The 21,101-nt window shown below is 43.1% G+C and overlaps 1 protein-coding gene across 2 annotated transcripts in view; it reads right to left on the bottom strand.

The window, feature by feature from the left end:
• The window catches only part of srpra (SRP receptor subunit alpha), a 52,604-nt gene extending 39,084 nt beyond the window's left edge, over positions 1 to 13,520 (bottom strand). For both annotated transcript variants that reach the window (XM_058387244.1, XM_058387245.1), the window contains exons 1-4: positions 13,220 to 13,520; positions 3,194 to 3,277; positions 2,915 to 3,078; positions 2,559 to 2,719 (exon numbers count right to left, since the gene is read on the bottom strand). In XM_058387244.1, the coding sequence (XP_058243227.1) occupies positions 2,559 to 2,719; positions 2,915 to 3,078; positions 3,194 to 3,277; positions 13,220 to 13,342 (532 nt within the window). In that variant the 5' untranslated portion in view covers positions 13,343 to 13,520. The remainder of the gene's footprint in view (positions 1 to 2,558; positions 2,720 to 2,914; positions 3,079 to 3,193; positions 3,278 to 13,219) is intronic.
• Between the last annotated feature and the right edge of the window lie 7,581 nt (positions 13,521 to 21,101).

Below are 21,101 nucleotides of genomic sequence, written 5' to 3'. Positions count from 1 at the left end.
GAAAATCAAAAGAAAGGAAGAGAATTATACACCTCCACAAGTCTGGTTCATCCTTGGGTACAATATGCCTGAAGGTGCCATGTTCATCTGTTCAAACAATTATATGCAATGGGAATGTCCAGCCATCATACCGCTAAGGAAAGAGATGTGTTGTGTCCCCAAAATGAACACGCTTTGGTGTGAAATGTGCCTATCAACCCCACAACAAAAGCAAAACACCTTTTGAAGATGCTAGTTGAAGTTGGTAAGAGTGTCATTATTCACAGTGAAATGGGTCCTGTACTGACATGGGCTGAAAGGCCACTCAGTGAGGAAGAAGCCATTATGTCAAAAGCAACATAAAAAAGCCAGATTACAGTTTGCAAATGAACACAGGGACAAATATCTTAATTTTTGGGGACATGTCCTGTGGTCTGAAACTAAAATTTAACTATTTGGCCATAATGACCATTGTTACATTTGGAGGAAAAGGGGAAGCTTGCAAGCCTGAGAACACCATCCCAACTCTAAAGTATGAGGGTGGCAGCATCATGCTGTGGGGGTGTTTTGCTGCAGGAAGGAAAGGAGCACTTCACAAAATAGATGGCATCATGAGGAAAGAACATTATGTAGAAATCTCAAGACACGAGCCAGGAAGTTAAAGCATGGGCACAAATGGGTCTTACAGTTTAAAGGCAATGCTTATAAAATACGAAGGAAATGTATATAACTTCTGACTTTGAAGAAAGTAATAAAAATTCTCTAAAAAAGTCTCTCTCTCATTATTCTTGCATTTAGCAAATAGAAATGTCAGACAGTGAGGAAAAAAGAATGTGTCTTTTTATACAATATAGGTAAACCTCTGGTTTCAACTGTACAATGGCAAGAAAAAGTATGTGAACCTTTGGGAATTTCATGGTTTTCTGCATAAATTAGTCATATAATGTCATCTGATCTTCATCTAAGTCAAGAGTATTGACAAATGTAATGTGCCTAAATAATAACACAAAAAAATTTCATGTCTTTATTGAACCCTTGGAATTAGTAACTGGTTGACCCCCTCCTTGGGAGTAATTACCTCAACCAGGAGCTTACTGTAGCAAATAGTTCAATCTTAGTGTCATCAGTCTACAAAACATTTTGCCAATACCGTTGTGGAGTGTCAATGTGCTCTTTCGCAAACTTCAGGCGTGCAGCAATGTTCTTTTTAGTCAGCGATGGTATCCTGCCATAGACACCCTGCTTGTTCCATGTTTTACATACTGTACCCTCATGAACACAAATGTTAGCCAAACATCTGAAGGAATCATTGGAAATGGCTGTCACTCTGAATTGTTTCTTTACCTCATTGATAAATCTTTGTTGTGTTCTTGGGGTCTCCATTTGTAGATTGTTTGCCTAACTGTAGACTGGTGAATTTCTAAAGTATTTGAAATCACTTTGTAACCTTTTCCAGCTTTATGTAAATCAAACATTTTTGATCATAGATCCTCTGAAAGCTATTTTTGGCAAAGCATGGCTCACATAAAGGTATTCTTCTTTTGCTGAGCAACCTCAAAATGTTTGAGTGGTTTTTATCAGTCAAAGTAGCTCTAGTCCACAACTCCCAACTATTTTTTTAACAAGACTCCAGGTATGCCAATGCCTGAATCCAGTTAGCTTTTCTGAGGTCATTAACTCAAGGGCACTAGCACTGTGAGGTTTTTATGATTTTTGATTTTATGATTTTTTTGTGTTATTTAAGCACATTATATTTGTCAATTCTTTTGACTTACATGAAAATCAGATCACATTGTATAACAAATTTATGCAGAAAACCATGAATTTCCAAAAGGTTCACATACTTTTTCTTGCCACTGTATTTGCTGACCTAGCAGCACTAAGATATTAGTGTATCTGTAGCTCAAGAAGCAGCAATTACAACCTACCTGAGACCTAAGACCAAAAAGACCAGTTCTTGGGGATGGCAGATTATTATCGCAGGTTTGGGCCTGCTGACTGATCTCACTAAAATGGGAATGCCAGATCCAGTTAAGTGGACAGTCGTGCCAACATGCTTTTACAGAGGTAAAATCTGCACTATGTGGTAGACCTCTTTTACGATCCTAGTGTAAGGGATTGTCTGGGCATCAAATGGGAGTTCTTCACTCTCCTATACTATCTTTAGGGACGGGCATTCATGCTTTGGTGGATTTCCTCTCCCGACAGTCAGGTGGGTACCGGCTGCAGGCCGGACAGCTCCCTGGCCTAAGTCGGGTGGTGGGGATATGTGGAAGCGGGGACGTGGTCAAGTGCCCTTTTATGAACAAGAACAGACCTGAGGAAGGTAAGTGGTTGGAATCATACACAGTGTTTAATTGCATTAACGATTTTTGCTCTGTTGTAGTGAGCTGTGGGAGAAGCGAAAGCCGTGAGAGAAAGCGTTGAGCACACAGAGCCAAGTGTCTGAATGCACAATGGAATGGTAATATATTTTTGTAATGAACACTTTATTAAGTACCAAAATATCTGCATTATTTGTTTCTATATTTCATATTTCTAGTGAATATATAACATATAGTGGCTAATAAAAAGCTCACCTTCTTTCCTGTTATTTTTATTCTTCTTGCTAGTAGACTCCCTGCTTTTGTCTCCACTTTTTGTCTCAATCATGGATTTCACAGTTTTCTGAGATTTCTGGGACTCATTGTAAGTCCTCATGGCCTTTTGGGGTTTAGCTATGCTTTCAGCTTCCACCACACTACACACACACACACAAGAATTTAATATAATTAAAAGAAAAAAAGCACTTTGTAAAATTTTACAATATAATATCATTATTCAACATTAATAACATTCCAAAATATAACCAAAAGATAAACAATAAAACCAAATTTATAAACAAAGGAAAAAAAAAACGGTCTTTGCACTTTCTAACCATGAAATGATAGCTCACCGCAAAAGATTGTGAAAGTCATCATCAAACTCAAAACAACTGATCAAGAATTTCAGGGCATCCTGCTGCTCCAGCTCATTTTTATAACGGTCTCTGAAGTGCAGCTGGACATCATCTATTAATTTGTCCACATATGTTAGTGTCAGAATTTTCTGAAAACCCACCTAAAATCAGAGGAATAACAGCAGGACATAATGGAAAACAGATAAAATTGTAAACAGACTGACCATAGCCTTACAATAATTGTCATGTTCTATTTTTAGGTAATAAATCACTTACCACAAACACAAGCTCAAATTCATTGTCAAGCTTGTACTTAAGATTCAAGGCATTATGGGAGAAAGGACTGTTCCCAGCACGCTCCTGAAAATATGAAAGAATATGGCTTTAGAAAACCACCCAATGTTTAATTATTGAGTAAAAGTGTTGCATTTTAAACATTTATTTATTTACAGGCTTAAGAGTGCCAGACACCAAGTCAATCAATTTAATTTAAAAACGACCATATGCTTACACGTTTTATTCTTACAAGAATAAGAAGAGTATACATTTTTGTGATTGCAAAAACAAAGGGGTATTGGTTCAGCATTGGTCTGGTTTCAGACTCACTTGATTCTAATGAACCCCAGTGAATTTACATTCATCTGACATTATCACAAATGTGTATGGAAAACATAGCACGAGACATCATATATTTTTTGGTGTTATTATGCACAGTAAGGCACCTCAATTCTTCTGTGTTCTTCTGTGTAAACTTTCCTCTGCTAATTACAGTACATGTGTATCACCCCGAACAAGTGCCTGACCCATTCACGTTCACCAGAATTGCGGCACAGTTCCAGTGCAACCAAAATCAGCACACTCCCTACACCCCTTTCACACTGCCAATTTTTAATTCAAAGTGAACTCTGTTTTGAACTAAACTTTCAGTATGAAAGCCCTCTAAGGCATCAGACATTCAAGTGAATTAATTTGAACAAGCACTGGCTTATGGCCACTTCTCTGTATAATAACCTGGTTAAATATAGTGAAATACAAATATAGTGAGGTATTACAATTACTATAGATTTGAAAATGTAATTTGTAAAAGGCAAATAAAACCTTAAATATTAGGTTACAGAGTGATATTTTATGGATGGATTTTATGCATATGCTCCCTCTTCAGCTGTCAAAAACATGCAATCATAAAATTGTATAACTTTGACATTTTAAAAAAAATCCAAAATTATTTGATCTTACAAGTAAGAAGGATCGAGTATAATTGATTTTGAATATTTATATGTTATTTTAAATAACTATACAGTAGTGCCCCATTTTACGTCCTTTCCACTTACGTCGACTCTGACTTTACGTCATCCTTAAATGTTTAATTGAAAAATGAAATCCAATTTATGGTGCTTTACACAACCTTACGTCGGTCCCTCCGTCACATAGTAACAATGAAAAATGCCTAATAAAACCAACCTAAACAAAATTCTTTTCATAAAATAAGAAAATACATGTATTCAGTCATAGTGTCATTATAGGGAACATATACAGCACTTTATAGGGGCATTTCCGACTTATGGCGAAAATCAACTTACGTTGTGTCTCTTGGAACCAGTTAACGACGTAGCGCAGGGTATGACTACACAGTGAAACCTTAACTTATGAGTGAATCAACTTACAAGTTTTCTGAGATACGAGCCGTCGCTCGGTCGATTTTTTGCTTTAAGATACAAGCCGAGATCTGAGTTACGAGTGAGCAAGCTTACACCACCCGCCACTAGGTAGCCCAGCAAGCGTTCAGTTCACGTGGTTATCTCTCCAGGTTGTGCGTTGGCGCTGTGTAACGACACTTGCCTCACTCATTTTCCAAACATTTTGAATGGGAGGAAGAAACAAACCTCCTTGGACAGGTTTTTATTGAAACGCCCTGCAAGTGAAAGCGAGGAAAGTGTGGCGAAAAGTCAGTGAAGAAGATGATTAAGTGAAGCAAAAAAATAAAAAATAAAATAAAATAAAGTAGCAATTAAGTTTAGCGATAAATATGGAAGCCCAGAGAGGTCATGTGATATTATTTTTGCTTTTGTTTTCTCATGATCTCGAGATCAAGTTGTTTTCTCATGATCACGACATAATCAGAACCGTGGTGAAGTTAGTTTGATATTTGGACATTAGACAGACGTTCAGAAGCGGTAGTTTAGGGACCGTCGACAAATTTCTGTACGACTGAAATGTGGTACTTGTTACGTAACTGACTACGTTCCCTAGTTATTCTAATTTCTTCTTAAATATACATATGGCATGTGGCATTGCAAACAGCATTTGTTTATATATAAATAAAAATTGAATTAACCGATAGTATTAATTATGTATCATGTGAATTAATTTGCTATTATTGATTTGTTTTTTAATTAAAAAAACAATTTCTTCAATAGCTTCTAGGTCATGTGACCCTGTGACCCAAATCTAATACCAAAATGATCTACTTGAACACCTCCACAGGGTACACCTCTTTGTATCCCAAAGAATCTCTTCTTTTATTTTTATTTTGTTTTTTAAAAATTACTATTTCTTCAATAGCTTCTAGATCATGTGACCCTGTGACCCAAAACTAGTACTAAAATAATCTACTTGGACACCGCCACAAGGTACACCTCTTCTTATCCCGAAAAATGTCTTCTTTTATTTTTATTCATTTGTTTATTTTCTTCATTTGTTTAACTCCTTTCTTATATAAATAAACAAGTCATTTTTTATCATGATTACACAATGTTTTTTATTATTACACAATAGTCTTCTTACACACACACACAGAGTACAGCCCTCACATTTTTGTAAATATTTTATTATATCTTTTCATGTGACAACACTGAAGAAATGACACTCTGCTACAATGTAAAGTAGTGAGTGTACAGCCTGTATAACAGTGTAAATTTGCTGTCCCCTCAAAATAACTCAACACACAGCCATTAATGTTTAAACCATTGGCAACATAAGTGAATACACCCCTAAGTGGAAATGTCCAAATTGGGCCCAATTAGCCATTTACCCTCCCCGGTGTCATGTGACTCGTTAGTGTTACAAGGTCTCAGGTGTGAATGGGGAGCAGGTGTGTTAAATTTGGTGTTATCGCTCTCACACTCTCATACTGGTCACTGGAAGTTCAACATAGCACCTCATGGCAAAGAACTCTCTGAGGATCTGAAAAAAAGAATTGTTGCTCTGAAACTGAGCTGCAGCACGGTGGGCAAGACCATACCACGATTTTACAGGACAGGTTCCACTCAGAACAGGCCTCGCCATGGTCCACCAAAGTAGTTGAGTATGTATGTATGTATGTATATACACTATATTGCCAAAAGTATTCGCTCACCTGCCTTGACTCGCATATGAACTTAAGTGACATCCCATTCCTAATCCATAGGGTTCAATATGACATCGGTCCACCCTTTGCAGCTATAACAGCTTCAACTCTTCTGGGAAGGCTGTCCACAAGGTTTAGGAGTGTGTTTATGGGAATTTTTGACCATTCCTCCAGAAGCGCATTTGTGAGGTCACACACTGATGTTGGACGAGAAGGCCTGGCTCTCAGTCTCCGCTCTAATTCATCCCAAAGGTGTTCTATCGGGTTGAGGTCAGGACTCTGCAGGCCAGTCAAGTTCATCCACACCTGACTCTGTCATCCACGTCTTTATAGACCTTGCTTTGTGCACTGGTGCACAGTCATGTTGGAAGAGGAAGGGGCCAGCTCCAAACTGTTCCCACAAAGTTGGGAGCATGGAATTGTCCAAAATGTCTTGGTATGCTGAAGCATTCAGAGTTCCTTTCACTGGAACTAAGGGGCCAAGCCCAGCTCCTGAAAAACAACCCCACACCATAATCCCCCCTCCACCAAACTTTACACTTGGCACAATGCAGTCAGACAAGTACCGTTCTCCTGGCAACCACCAAACCCAGACTCGTCCATCAGATTGCCAGATGGAGAAGCGCGATTCGTCACTCCAGAGAACGCGTCTCCACTGCTCTAGAGTCCAGTGGCGGCGTGCTTTACAACCACTGCATCCGACGCTTTGCATTGCACTTGGTGATGTATGGCTTGGATGCAGCTGCTCGGCCATGGAAACCCATTCCATGAAGCTCTCTGCGCACTGTTCTTGAGCTAATCTGAAGGCCACATGAAGTTTGGAGGTCTGTAACGATTGACTCTGCAGAAAGTTGGCGACCTCTTCGCACTATGCGCCTCAGCATCCGCTGACCCCGCTCCGTCAGTTTACGTGGCCTACCACTTCGTGGCTGAGTTGCTGTCGTTCCCAAACACTTCCACGTTCTTATAATACAGCTGACAGTTGACTGTGGAATATTTAGGAGCGAGGAAATTTCACGACTGGATCTGTTGCACAGGTGGCATCCTATCACAGTTCCATGCTGGAATTCACTGAGCTCCTGAGAGCGACCCATTCTTTCACAAATGTTTGTAAAAACAGTCTGCATGCCTAGGTGCTTGATTTTATACACCTGTGGCCATGGAAGTGATTGGAACACCTGATTCTGATTATTTGGATGGGTGAGCGAATACTTTTGGCAATATAGTGTATATATAAATGTAAAGTGGCATGTGTGTGCAAACAGGACAGTTTAGTGTGTGTGTGTCTGACTATGTCCAGCACAGTTCAGTTCTTTTTTTTTGTGCACGTGTTATGTATGTGTGTGTGTGTCCGTGTCCAGCACAAGTTCAGTTCTCCTCTGAGATCAGATCTTGGTTGTACATGTGTGTGTGTGTGCGTGTGTCCAGCTCAGCTCAGTTCTCTGTTGAGATACCTGATTGCCTGAGGGAAGAAACTGTTTAACAGTCTGGTTGTGCGGGTCCGAATGCTTCGGTACCTCTTTCTGGATGGCAGAAGGGTGAAGAGTGTGTGTGAGGGGTATGTGGGATCATCCACAATGCTGTTAACTTTGTGGATGCAGCGTGTGAAGTAAATGTCTGTGATAGCGGGAGGAGAGACTCCGATCTTCTCAGCTGTCCTCACTATACGCTGAAGGGTCTTGCGGTCTGAGACAGTGCAATTCCCAAACCAGGCAGTGATGCAGCTGCTCAGGATGCTCTCGATGGTCCCTCTGTAGAAGGTGGTCAGGATGGGAGGTGGAAGATAAGCCTTCCTCAGACTTCGCAGGAAGTAGAGACGCTGCTGGGCCTTTCTGGTGATGGAGCTGGTGTTGAGTGACCAGTTGAGGTCCTCCGCCAGGTGAACACCAAGGAATTTGGTGCCCTTGACGATCTCCACAATGGACCCATCAATGTTCAGTGGAGAATAGGAGAGCAAAGAGTGACCAAAGTCAACAACCATCTCTTTAGTCTTGTCAACGCTCAGAGACAGGTTATTGACCTTAGACCAGGCTGCAAGTTGTTGCACCTCCTCTCTATACGCTGACTCGTCGTTCTTGCTGAGGAGACCCACTACGGTCGTGTCATCGGCAAACTTGATATGATTAGAGCTGTGCGTTGCTGCACAGTCATGAGTCAGTAGTGTGAACAGCAGTGGACTGAGCACACAGCCCTGAGGAGCTCCAGTGTTCAGTGTGGTGGTGCTGGAGATGCTGTTCCCGATCTGGACTGACTGAGGTCTCCCAGTCAGGAAATCCAGGATCCAATTGCAGAAGGAGGTGTTGATGCCTAGCAGACTCAGCTTCTCGATCAGGTGCTGAGGAATGATCGTATTGAATACTGAACTGAAGTCAATGAACAGCATTCATAGGCAAGTGTCTTTATTGTCCAGGTGTGTGAGGGCCAGATGGAGGGTTGTGCTGATGGCATCGTCTGTGGAGCAATTTGGACGATACGCAAACTGCATGGGGTCAAGTGAAGGTGGCAGCAGGTTCCTGATGTGCCTCATGACAAGCCTCTCGAAGCACTTCATGATTATGGGTGTGAATGCAATGGGACGGTAGTCATTGAGACAGGACACTGGAGACTTCTTCGGCACGGGGATGATGGTGGTAGACTTTAGGCACGTTGGGACAACGGCGCTGCTCAGGGACATGTTGAAGATGTCTGTGAAGACATCCGCTAGCTGTTCTGCACACTCCCTGAGCACTCTGCCAGGAATGTTGTCTGGTCCAGCAGCTTTCCGTGGGTTAACTCTGCACAGAGTTTTCCCTACGTCAGCCGTGGTGAGACAGAGCACCTCGCCCTCTGAAGAAGGGATGGTCTTCCTCGCTGTCACGTCGTTACATGCCTCAAACCGAGCGTAGAAGTTGTTCAGCACATCTGGAAGGGAGGCATCACTGTCACAGGCAGGTGGAGCTGGCCTGTAGTTGGTGATGGACTAGATGCCTTGCCACATGTGGCGAGTCACCCCTGCTCTGGAAGTGGCCGTGAATTCTCTGGGATTGTGCACGCTTTGCCTCTCTAATGGCTCGAGACAGTTTAGCCCATGCTGTTCTTAGGGCTTCCTTGTCTCCAGCTCTGAAGGCAGTGTCTCTGGATCTTAGCAGTGCACACACCTTTGCGGTCATCCACGGCTTCTGGTTGGAGCGTATGGTGATGGACTTGGAGACGGACTTGGAGACGGTCATGTCATCAATGCACTTCCCAATGTAGCCGGACAGTGATGCCGTGTACTCCTCCAAGTCAAGAGTCAGCGCTGGTTGCAGCCTCCCTAAACATGTCCCAGTCAGTGCACTCAAAACAGTCCTGAAGAGCAGAGATGGCTCCTGCTGGCCAGGTTTTAACCTGTTTCAGAACCGGTTTAGAGCGTCTGACGAGTGGTCTGTATGCTGGAATCAACATAACAGAGATGTGGTCTGAGTAGCCGAGGTGGGTGTTGGTGTAAAAACATCCAGCGTGTTCGCCCCTCTCGTAGCAAAGTCCACATGCTGATGGAATTTTGGGAGCACTGTTCTGAGATTTGCATGATTGAAATCTCCGGTGATGATAAACAGTCCGTTGGGGTGAGCATTCTGCAGCTCGCTAATAGCTCCGTAGAGTTCACACAGAGCCTCTTTAGCATTAGCGCTGGGTGGAATGTACACTCCGATAATGAAAGTGATGGTGAATTCCCGGGGTAAATAAAAAGGTCTGCATCTAACAGTCACAAACTCCACTAGCGATGAACAGTAACTAGAAACAAGCACAGAGTCCTTACACCACTCTGTGTTGATGTAAACACACACACCGCCACCACAAGTCTTACCGCACCGAGCTGCATTCCTGTCAGCACGAAACATGGTTAGCCTGGCTAGCTGAATGGTGGCGTCCAGAACTCTGTTGCTGAGCCACGTCTCCGTGAAAACAAAGACGCAGCGGCCTCTGTACTCACGCCGTGCAGTTCGCTGGAGTCGGATGTAGTCCAGTTTATTGTCCAGGGAGCAGACATTTGACAGAAGTATGGAGGGGAGTGCCGGCCAGCTAGGGTTTGTTTTTAGCCTAGCACGGACACCCGCCCAATTTCCGCGCATCCGCTTTCTCGCGCACAGCTTCCGTTGACTCTTCTCCCGGCCACCGGCATCAGGCGACGCCAAGGGTTTGGGGCCTGGTCTCCGTAACAAGCCAAGATCACAAAGCTTTTCCCATAGGTCATCGTGCATGTTGTCTGGTGCACGATTCCCATAATCCAGTAGTGTCTGGCGGTCGTACACATGAACACTGTTGTATCTGGTGTCCATATGCCGTGAAAGTCGGGCTATTTCGGGACAGTAGCACCATTTTTGGTCCGGAGTGGCTGCTGCGTTCTACTGCCGCGCCGCCATCTTGGATCATTAAAGCTATTAAAGAAATAGTGTTTTTTTAAATAAAAATTAAAATAAAAATTAAAGAAGAGATTCTTTGGGATACAAAGAGGTGTACCTTGTGGAGGTGTCCAATTAGATCATTTTGGTACTAGATTTGGGGTCACAGGGTCACATGACCTAGAAGCTATTGAAGAAATAGTGTTTTTTAAAAATACAAATTAAAATAAAAATTAAAGAAGAGATTCTTTGGGATACAAAGAGGTGTACCTTGTGGAGGTGTCCAAGTAGATTATTTTAGTATTAGTTTGGGGTCACAGGGTCACATGACATAGAAGCTATTGAAGAAATTGTGTTTTTTTTATTAAAAAATTAAAAAAAAAAAAAAGAAAAGATTTTTTGGGATACAAAGAGGTGTACCCTGTGGAGGTGTTCAAGTAGATCATTTTGGGTCACATGACCTAGAAGCTATTGAAGAAATAGGTTTTTTTTAATTAAAAAATAAATTAATAATAGCAAATTAATTCACATGATACATAATTAATACTATCAATTAATTCAATTTTTATTTATAAATAAACAAATGCTGTTTGCAATGCCGCATGCCATATGTATATTTAAGAAGAAATTAGAATAACTGGGGAACGTAGTCAGTTAAGTAACAAGTACCACATTTCAGTCGTACAGAAATTTGTCGACAGTCCCTAAACTACCGCTTCCGAATGTCTGTCTAATGTCCGAATATCAAACTAACTTCACCACGGTTCTGATTATGTCGTGATCACGAGAAAACAACTTCTGTTATCTCGAGATCACGAGAAAATTAAGTCATGATCACGAGAAAACAAAAGCAAAAATAATATCACCACATGGCCTCTCTGGGCTTCCGTAGATAAAGTATAGCATAGTGTGTAAGTTAAATTTAGCAATTAATTGTAGCATTAAGTGTGTAGCGAATAAGTTAAGTTAAGCGATAGAGCACGAAATGAAAAACTCGCCTATCTCCTCCACCTCCGCTAGCATCTTCATCTGATCTTGAAGGTAAATACACTTAATAAAACCAGTTTATTTCTTTACATTCTCTTGTATTATGTATTATTATTTTTTTATACATTATTTGTTATTTATTTAAGTACATTTTTCTTATTTAAAAACACGTAACAAAAAAAATTGGTGTGGTTTTTGGTGGGCTTGAACGGATTAATAGCATTTCAATTCATTTTAATGGAGAAATTTAATTTGATATATGAGCAAATTGAGTTACGAGCTCGGTCACAGAACGAATTAAACTCGTAAGTCAAGGTATTACTGTATATACATATTCACAAACACACACTAATATATATATATATATATATATATATATATATATATATATATATATATATATATATATATATATATATACACACACACACACACATATATATACATACATATATATATACATACATATATATATATACATACATATATATATACATACATATATATATACATACATATTATATATACATATACATATATATATATATACATATATATATATATATACACACACACACACACCGATCAGGCATAACATGTGACCAATCATAACATATGACTGTTCATGTCATGGATCTGACTTGTTTGTCCAGCAATCACAACAAAACGTGATTCATCAGACCAGGCCACCCTCTTCCATTGCTCTGTGGTCCAGTTTTGATGCTCACATTCCCATTGTTAGCACTTTCAGTGGTGCACAGGGGTCAGAATGGGCAGCCTGACTGCTCTGCAGCCATGCAGTCCCATATGCAAGAAACTGTGATACACTGTGTATTCTGACACACTTCTATCAGAACCAGCATTAACTTCTTGACAACAGAAGCCAAACTTGGCCACACATGACCCTGTTGCCGGTTCACCACTGTTCATCTTCAGACCAATTTGATGGATATTGACCACTGCAGACAGGGAACACCCCACAAGAGCTGCAGTTTTGAAGATGCTCTGATCCAGCCATCTAGCCATCATAATTATGCCCTTGTCAAACTCGCTCAAATCCTTACGCTTGCCCATGTTTCATTTTTTTACGTTTTTACGTTTCATTTTTCCTGCTTCTAACACATCAACTTTAAGGACTTGTTCAATTACTGCCTAATATATCCCACCTACTAAAAGGTGCCATAATGAGGAGATAATCAGTGTTATTCACTTCACCAGCCAGTGATTATAATGTTATGCCTGATCAGTGTATATGGAAATGACGAGAAGCGTTGCGTTACTAGAAAGAAAAGGGGGAAAAACCCAATTAAATAAACAAAAATAATACATAAAAAATATGATTGAATCTAGGTAATGACAGTCCAAATATATTGTAACCAGCTAGATAATTCATTTAGCCATAACATAATCAATATAACAAGTGAAAAACTGCCTTGTGTTTTGTTAGCTAAATGTTTTAAATAGTTCCTATTATTAACAAGGCTGTTCGGATTTGACGTCGCGTCGGAACATCTTCTATGCACAGATGGCCCGGGTTTATTTTATCTTATTTTATTTTATTCATTTTGCTTTCCAAGTCTTAAATGCCAGTTGTCTGTGGAAACGTACCTGAAGAATTACGGAGCGGATGAGAGCATTTACAGGGCCTGTAAAAGATTCCGTTACCCCAGCCCCCTGAAAACACCACAACACTATACCCCCCTTACTGAAGATAGCGAAGAAGTCCAACATCTTACCGAAGCAGACTTAATTTAACACTATGAAGAGCGAAACAAACACTAACAAAATGCCAGAATATGAAAAGAATATATAAAAGATATAGGACTATGGACTATAATGAACTATTTTCCCACTAAATTCCGGACGGTTACTAGTCACAGCTCCGCGTTAGCCACGTCAGTAGCAAATCCAGGAAATGACGTTTCCTTCCGCTGATATTTCTGAGCAGTTTTGTCAAAATAAACGTCATTTCTCCAACTATAACAAACTTATATTATGTTCCCGACATTACATTACATTACATTTTATTTATTTATTTATTTGTGTTTATATATATATATATAAAGATTATATATATATATATATATATATATATATATATATATAATTTGAAAAACCACCGCATATTATAAGCTTCTAGACAGTCATAACCTTTTCAAGAACATGAAATAGTCCGTATAGTTATTAACAGCCATGCATAAATAATAGGCATAAACTTTACCCCATGAAATTATTTTTCACATATCTCGTGATTATAGTAAATATAGTACGTAAACTTATAGTGTTAATAGCAAGATGTTAGTATAAGAAATTAGTACTCTTGCAGTAAACAGTGTAGAGTAAATAACTGCAATTAGAATTATTAAAATAATGCCCTTTATTGAACTATGTAAACAAATTGAACAAATCAATTTGAACAACTGCTAGCATATTCTGGATTTTATATCTTTTGCTGAATATCCAAAATCCAAATCCAGAACACAAATAAAAGGTAGGTAGGTCATGTTATTTTACAATTTATTTTAAAATCCACCTATTACTGAAGCACAGAGATGTAGAAGAATTAATATATTAAAAAGAACACAGTGTAAGAATGTCATGTGGTAGTGCAGGGATGCTAACATTCTACATAGAAGCAGCAGATGTAAGTGGAATTAAATTGGAAAGGCAGTACAAACATTCTCAACATTGTAAACATTGTTAAACAGTGGCATGCCATTGCCACCTTTTGGACAGGTGCAAAAATCTGCATTTTTTGTGAAGAAAACACTAAAAAAATGAAAAAGTAGGTTTTTTGCTTTTCTCAAAATCCTGATCCTGCACCAGCTAATCTGTGTGTGGCTAACCATTTTATATAACCATTAATATATGCAGTCTCCTCCAAAACTGTTTGAATGTCAAGATCTTTTATTTTTCTTGCTTTTTTTTGCTGCACAGGGAAAACATATACAGTTGTGCTCAAAATTATTCATACCCTTGGTATTTTTATAGTGTTTTTGAGTTGTCTTCTGTGATGAATGAGTTTTATAATACTTCCATATATTTAATATGTGACAAACAGCTGAAGAAAAAACAGCATGACATATAAAATATAAAATTTCATGGGTTTTTATTGACAAATATTTAAAAATCACCATGTTCAGAATTATTATTCATACTCTTTATATTACAGTGTTTCAATATCAATAGATAGCCTTTGTTCTTAATGACAGCCTGCAAATGCTTCTTGTAGGTCTCCACAAGATTTCTACAAGTCTGCTGCAGAATGTTTCCCCTCTCTTCCTTTGCAAAAGCCTCCAGTTGTTGGAGATTGAAAGGCTTCCTAGTCCTGACCCGGATCTTCAACTGTCCAAAAATTCTCAATTGGGTTCAGGTCAGGGCTCTGACTTGGCCACTCCAGAACCTTTATGTTGCTGTCCCTGAACCATTGCTTGACCACTTGTGCTGTATGCTTTGGGTCATTATCCTGCTTCTTCTTCTTCTTCCTTCGGCTTTTTCTTTCAGGGTTCGCCACAGCGAATCATCTCTCACCTAACCCTGCATTCTCTGCATCCTCAACACTTGCACCCACTAGCTTCATATCCTCATTTATTACATCCATATACCTCTTCCATATACCTCATTTATTACATCCATATACATCCATATACATTTATTACATACATTTATTACCTCATTTATTGCATCCATATACCTCATCCATATACCTCATTTATTACATCCATTTACATCCATATACATCCATATACCTCCATATTACATCCATATACCCATCCTCTTTGCCTCCTGCCAGGCAGATCCATGTTCAACATTGGATTGACCTGTAGGTCAACGGTGAAGATGGCGGTCTTCTTAGGATTGAAGGCTTCTCGTTTCTTACACCAAACATATGCAACATCCATATTTCCAAAAAGCTCCACTTTAGCCTCATCTGACCAGAGGATGGTTGACCAGAAGTTCGTATCTCTATTTAGGTGACCCCTCGCAAAGGCCAGGTGCACATCCCAGTGTCTCTGGGTAAGGAGTGGTACCTTTCTGGGGCGATGCCCATGGAGACCACCTCAATGCAGAATTCGCTGAACGGTGGATCTTGATACCGTCTCCCCTGCTTGGTTGAGGGTGTTGGTATACAAATGAAGTTTAGCTAACACATATGTGGGGTTCTGCATAGCAACTAATATATATTTAATATATAATAATAATAATATAATAATAATACATTGGGTGAATAAAGGTGATTCCGATTATGATTGTCTTAGCAGTAGATTATTGTGCTAGAAAATGGCTTTCCTTTGATGTTGTTTTAGTATATTAGGCCATGATAAACTTTTTTACATTAATTATTTTAGAATATCCCTTAATGCTGAACAAAGAAACACAAAGGGCTTATATACCGAAACTAATTGAGGGGCAAGCTGAAAACAAAGAGTAATCATGACACACTTGGGAGACAACCATGACCAAAACACAATGAATGTGTCAAAGTAAACAACACTAGACAACATAAAATAGGTACCATGGCACTGTGAGATGTTATGCACGCTGAGAACCAAGGCATGCAACATTCAGCGCAAGGAGGAAATATGTGACAAACTTCTAACTCTCCACAAGGTAGTCACGCACCAATAGGCAAAAAGTGCATAAGATTCACTGGGTTACGAGGCAGGCGTCGTCTGTCATGCTTGTTCGTCCTAGAGGAGCTGGGAAGCAGACATAGGATGTTGGTAGGAAGCAGGTGGATGAGCGATTACCTCCCCACAGTGGTCTGAAACAAAGAAACAGCATCCTTGCCGGGGACTATTGGCAAAACTGCAGCATCTGTCAGGCATGCATTTCCGGGTTCCGTGTGGCCACTTCCGGTTCCGGAACGCAACTTCCGGTTTCGCGATCTCATTTCCGGTTTCCGCCATTTTATGCTCCTCTGCCCTATATAAGCTAGCGAGCAGTCCATGCTCCTTGCCAGATGGTCTCTTCAGTCAGCCTTGAGCTCCTGAGACGGCATCCTGCCCTTTTCTTCTGTTCCTGTCTGCCTGGTAATGTCTCTGCCTGTCCTACGTTTAACCTGTTCTCTGGATTTGGATTATTGGACTGTATGCTGTTAATGTCTCTGCCTGTCCTACGTTTTACCTGTCCTCTGGATTTGGATTATTGGACTGTATGCTGTTAATGTCTCTGCCTGTCCTACGTTTAACCTGTTCTCTGGATTTGGATTATTGGACTGTATGCTGTTAATGTCTCTGCCTGTCCTATGTTTTACCTGTCCTCTGGATTTGGATTATTGGACTGAATGCTGTTAATGTCTCTGCCTGTCCTACGTTTTACCTGTTCTCTGGATTTGGATTATTGGACTGTATGCTGCTTATGACTCTGCCAGTCCTACGTTTAACCTGTTCTCTATTGAAGTTGACTGAGAACTCTGCCATTCTTTGTGCCGTTTTTAATAAAGACTCTAAGTTTGAACTCGGACTGTGTTCTGCATTTGGGTCCTCACCTGCCATCCCTGACAGTACCATCTGGCCAACATGGACCCAGCAGAGCCACAGAACATGCAAGCCCTTCTAAGCTCCTTAGCTGAGACCTCCACCTCTCACGAACGTCGTCTCCAGGATCTCGCCTCGGCTACACACAAACTGATCTGTCGCATGAATCAGCTTTCAGTCACTCCACCCTCTTCAGCTCCCTCGGCGACAACGACACCCACGAGTTCACCAGATCATCTTCGAGAGCCACATCTGCCTCACCCCGAACGCTTCTCCGGTGAACCAGGACTATGCCGTGCATTTCTGATGCAATGCTCAGTGATCTTTGAACTTCAACCCTCTTCCTTCCCATCAGACCGCTCCAAGGTAGCATATGTCATCTCCCTGTTGTCAGGCAAGGCCAAGCTCTGGGCAACCGCCGAGTGGGAACGTCAGTCTGTACTCTGCTCCTCCTTTGAGTCTTTTTCCAATGAACTCCGCAAGGTCTTTGACACCTCTGCTCCCCAGCAGGATGCAGCACGCTCCCTCTTTGAAGCCTCACAAGGGAGCCTAACCGTGGCGGAATATGCGGTGGATTTTCGCACTTTTGCCATCGACAGCGGGTGGAATGCCACCGCACTCTACAATGCCTTCTATCGGGGGCTGGTTTCTGAAGTTAAGGATGAGCTCGCTGCCCGGGAGCTACCAGCCGACCTCGACGGCTTGATCGCCCTGGCTACCCGCATCGATCGACGCATTCGGGAACGCCAAACTGAGAGGTCAGCCCGACGTCTTGGTCAACCCAACTACCGACCCACTGTCTCTCGCCCCCTGCCTTCTCCTACCCTCCCTGTCTCTGCATCCAGGAGCCTTCCTCTCTCCCATGCCATGGAGATCGGTCGTCGTCACTTATCCCCTGCTGAGAAGGACAGGCGTCGGGCCTCAGGACTATGCCTGTACTGTGGAGAGGCTGGACATTTTGCCGCTTCCTGTCCAGCAAAAGGCCGGGCTCGTCGCTGAAAGAGGGGCCAGCGGCGAGCCTACGACCATCAGTCCCTTCCAAGCCACTGCTCAAGATCCACATCTCAGTTGACCAGCGAGGCTACGACCTATCTGCCTTTGTGGACTCCGGAGCCGACTCTGAATTTATGGATCAAAACCTGGCTAAACAACTAGGCCTTGAGACGGTGCCTCTGTTCTCGCCCCTCCAAGTTCGGGCCTTAGACGGCCACGTCCTCCATCATGCCTCCCAACGCACTAAGCCCTTGCTTGTCACCATCTCTGAACATCACCAAGAGTGGTTGTCCTTTCTTCTGATCCCTTCACCATTTGCTCCTGTTATGTTGGGTTTTCCATGGCTCCGGAAGCACAATCCTCACGTGGACTGGACCAGCGGCCGTATTCTGGATTGGGGCACCTACTGCCTAGCCCATTGCCTAGGATCTGTACCTCCGACCAAGGTGTCTGACATGGACGAACCACCCCCTGACCTCAGCTTAGTACCCTCCGATTATCATGACCTGGGGATGGCATTCAGCAAGGTCAGAGCCTCCTCTTTACCCCCTCATCGTCCATATGACTGCGCTATTGACCTCCTGCCTGGCACTACCCCTCCCCGGGGCCGGCTCTACCAGCTTTCGGGACCCGAAAGAGAGGCTATGACCCAATATATTCAAGATTCCCTCGCGGCCGGGATCATTCGTCCGTCTTCCTCACCTGCTGGGGCTGGGTTCTTCTTTGTAGGGAAGAAGGATGGGTCCTTGCGTCCATGCATCGACTACCGTGGGCTTAATGCCATTACTACCAAGAACCGTTACCCATTACCCCTCATGTCAACTGCCTTCGAACTCCTCCAGGGAGCCACTGTCTTCACCAAACTCGATCTCCGCAACGCCTATCATCTGGTGCGTATTCGAGAGGGTGACGAATGGAAGACTGCTTTCAACACCCCAACAGGCCATTATGAATATCTGGTTATGCCGTTCGGGCTCACGAATGCCCCTGCTGTTTTTCAAGCCCTGGTCAACGACATCCTCCGGGACTTCCTAAACCAGTTTGTCTTTGTGTACTTGGATGACATCCTCATCTTCTCCCACTCCCTGGAGGAGCATGTTCACCATGTCCGGTCGGTGCTCCGTCGCCTGCTTCAGAACCGTCTGTATGTGAAAGCCGAGAAGTGTGAATTCCACACCTCCAGCACCACGTTTTTGGGTTTCATACTCTCGGCCGGTAGCATACAGATGGATCCCAGGCGGGTGGAGGCTGTGAGGGACTGGCAGCGCCCTGAAAGCCGTAAGCAGCTCCAGCGTTTCCTAGGGTTCGCTAATTTCTACCGGAAGTTCATCAGAGGTTACAGTGCCGTTGCGGCACCCCTGCACCGACTCACTTCCTCGCTACACCCCTTCTCATGGACTCCAGAGGCTGAGCTAGCCTTTGCCCAACTCAAGAAGCTCTTCACTACTGCTCCCGTCCTGATTCTTCCGGACCCATCGCGCCAGTTTGTGGTGGAGGTGGATGCATCTGACTGTGGGGTGGGGGCCGTCCTGTCTCAAAGGGCTTCTAAGGACAACCGACTCCACCCCTGTGCCTTTTTCTCTCACCGCCTTTCCCCAGCTGAACAGAAATACGCCATCGGTGAACGGGAGCTTCTGGCTGTGAAACTGGCCCTGGAGGAGTGGCGCCACTGGTTGGAGGGCACTGAGCAGCCTTTCATTGTATGGACTGACCACAGAAATCTTGAATACCTTCAGACAGCCAAAAGACTCAATCCTCGACAGGCTCGTTGGGGGCTGTTTTTTGGGCGTTTTAACTTCACCCTCTCATTCCGCCCTGGTTCTAAGAATGGTAAACCGGACGCCCTTTCACGACTATTCACCCCCGATGAGGATGACCCAGCTCCCGAACACATCCTCCCTTCGTCGGTAACCATCCGTACTCTTCATCTGGGGATCGAAAGGAAAGTGCAGCAGGCCATCGCAGGGATACAGATTCCAGGCAACTGCCCCAGGAACAGACTCTTTGTCCCTGATCACCTTAGGTCTCAGGTCATCCAGTGGTGTCACAGCAACCGCCTTTTTTGTCATCCCGGGGTTTCCCGTACCTTGTCTACTCTCCAACAGCGTTTCTGGTGGCCATCACTCAAGCACGATGTCCAGAGATTTGTGGCAGCCTGTCCCACCTGTGCTCAGCAGAAATCATCCAGGACCCCACAGGCCGGGCTCCTGCGCCCCCTTCCGACCCCCAGACGACCTTGGTCCCACATCTCCCTGGACTTTGTCAGCGGACTACCTCCTTCGGCCGGCCACACTACCATCCTCACGGTGGTGGACCGATTCTCGAAGATGGTCCATTTCGTGCCCTTGGCCAAGCTTCCCTCCGCCAAGGAGACTGCCCAGATGCTACTACTTCATGTCTTCCGCCTACACGGATTACCTCGCAATATTGTGTCTGACCGGGGGCCTCAGTTCACCTCGAGATTCTGGAAGGAGTTCTGTCACCTCCTGGGTACCTCCATTAGCCTTTCATCTGGCTTCCACCCGCAGACCAACGGCCAGACAGAGCGATTGAACCAAGAGTTGGAGACTGGGCTCAGAATCCTCTGTTCTGAAGACCCTACATCCTGGTCATCCAACCTCATTTGGGTCGAATATGCCCACAACTCTCTTCCCTCGGCTGCCACAGGCCTCTCTCCTTTCCAGGCCGCTTACGGCTATCAACCACATCTGTTCTCTTCCCAAGAATTAGAGGCCTCGGTTCCCTCTGCCCTTGCCCTGGTTAAACGGTGTCGTCGGGTCTGGAGGAGGACCCGCTTAGTGCTTCTCCGCTCATCCAAAAGCTATGCTCGATGGGCTAATCGTAAGCGCCACCCGGCACCCCCTTACCATGTTGGTCAACGTGTTTGGCTGTCCACTCGGGATCTGCCCCTGAAAATCGCCTGTCGGAAGCTCGCTCCTCGCTTTGTTGGTCCGTTCCCAATCTCTAAAGTGCTCAATCCAGTGTCCGTCCGACTCAGGCTGCCCCGGGCCCTTCGC

Source organism: Hemibagrus wyckioides, linkage group LG04, assembly GCF_019097595.1.
Source record: "Hemibagrus wyckioides isolate EC202008001 linkage group LG04, SWU_Hwy_1.0, whole genome shotgun sequence".
NCBI lineage: Eukaryota > Metazoa > Chordata > Actinopteri > Siluriformes > Bagridae > Hemibagrus > Hemibagrus wyckioides.
This window is presented reverse-complemented; position numbering and strand designations above follow the sequence as displayed.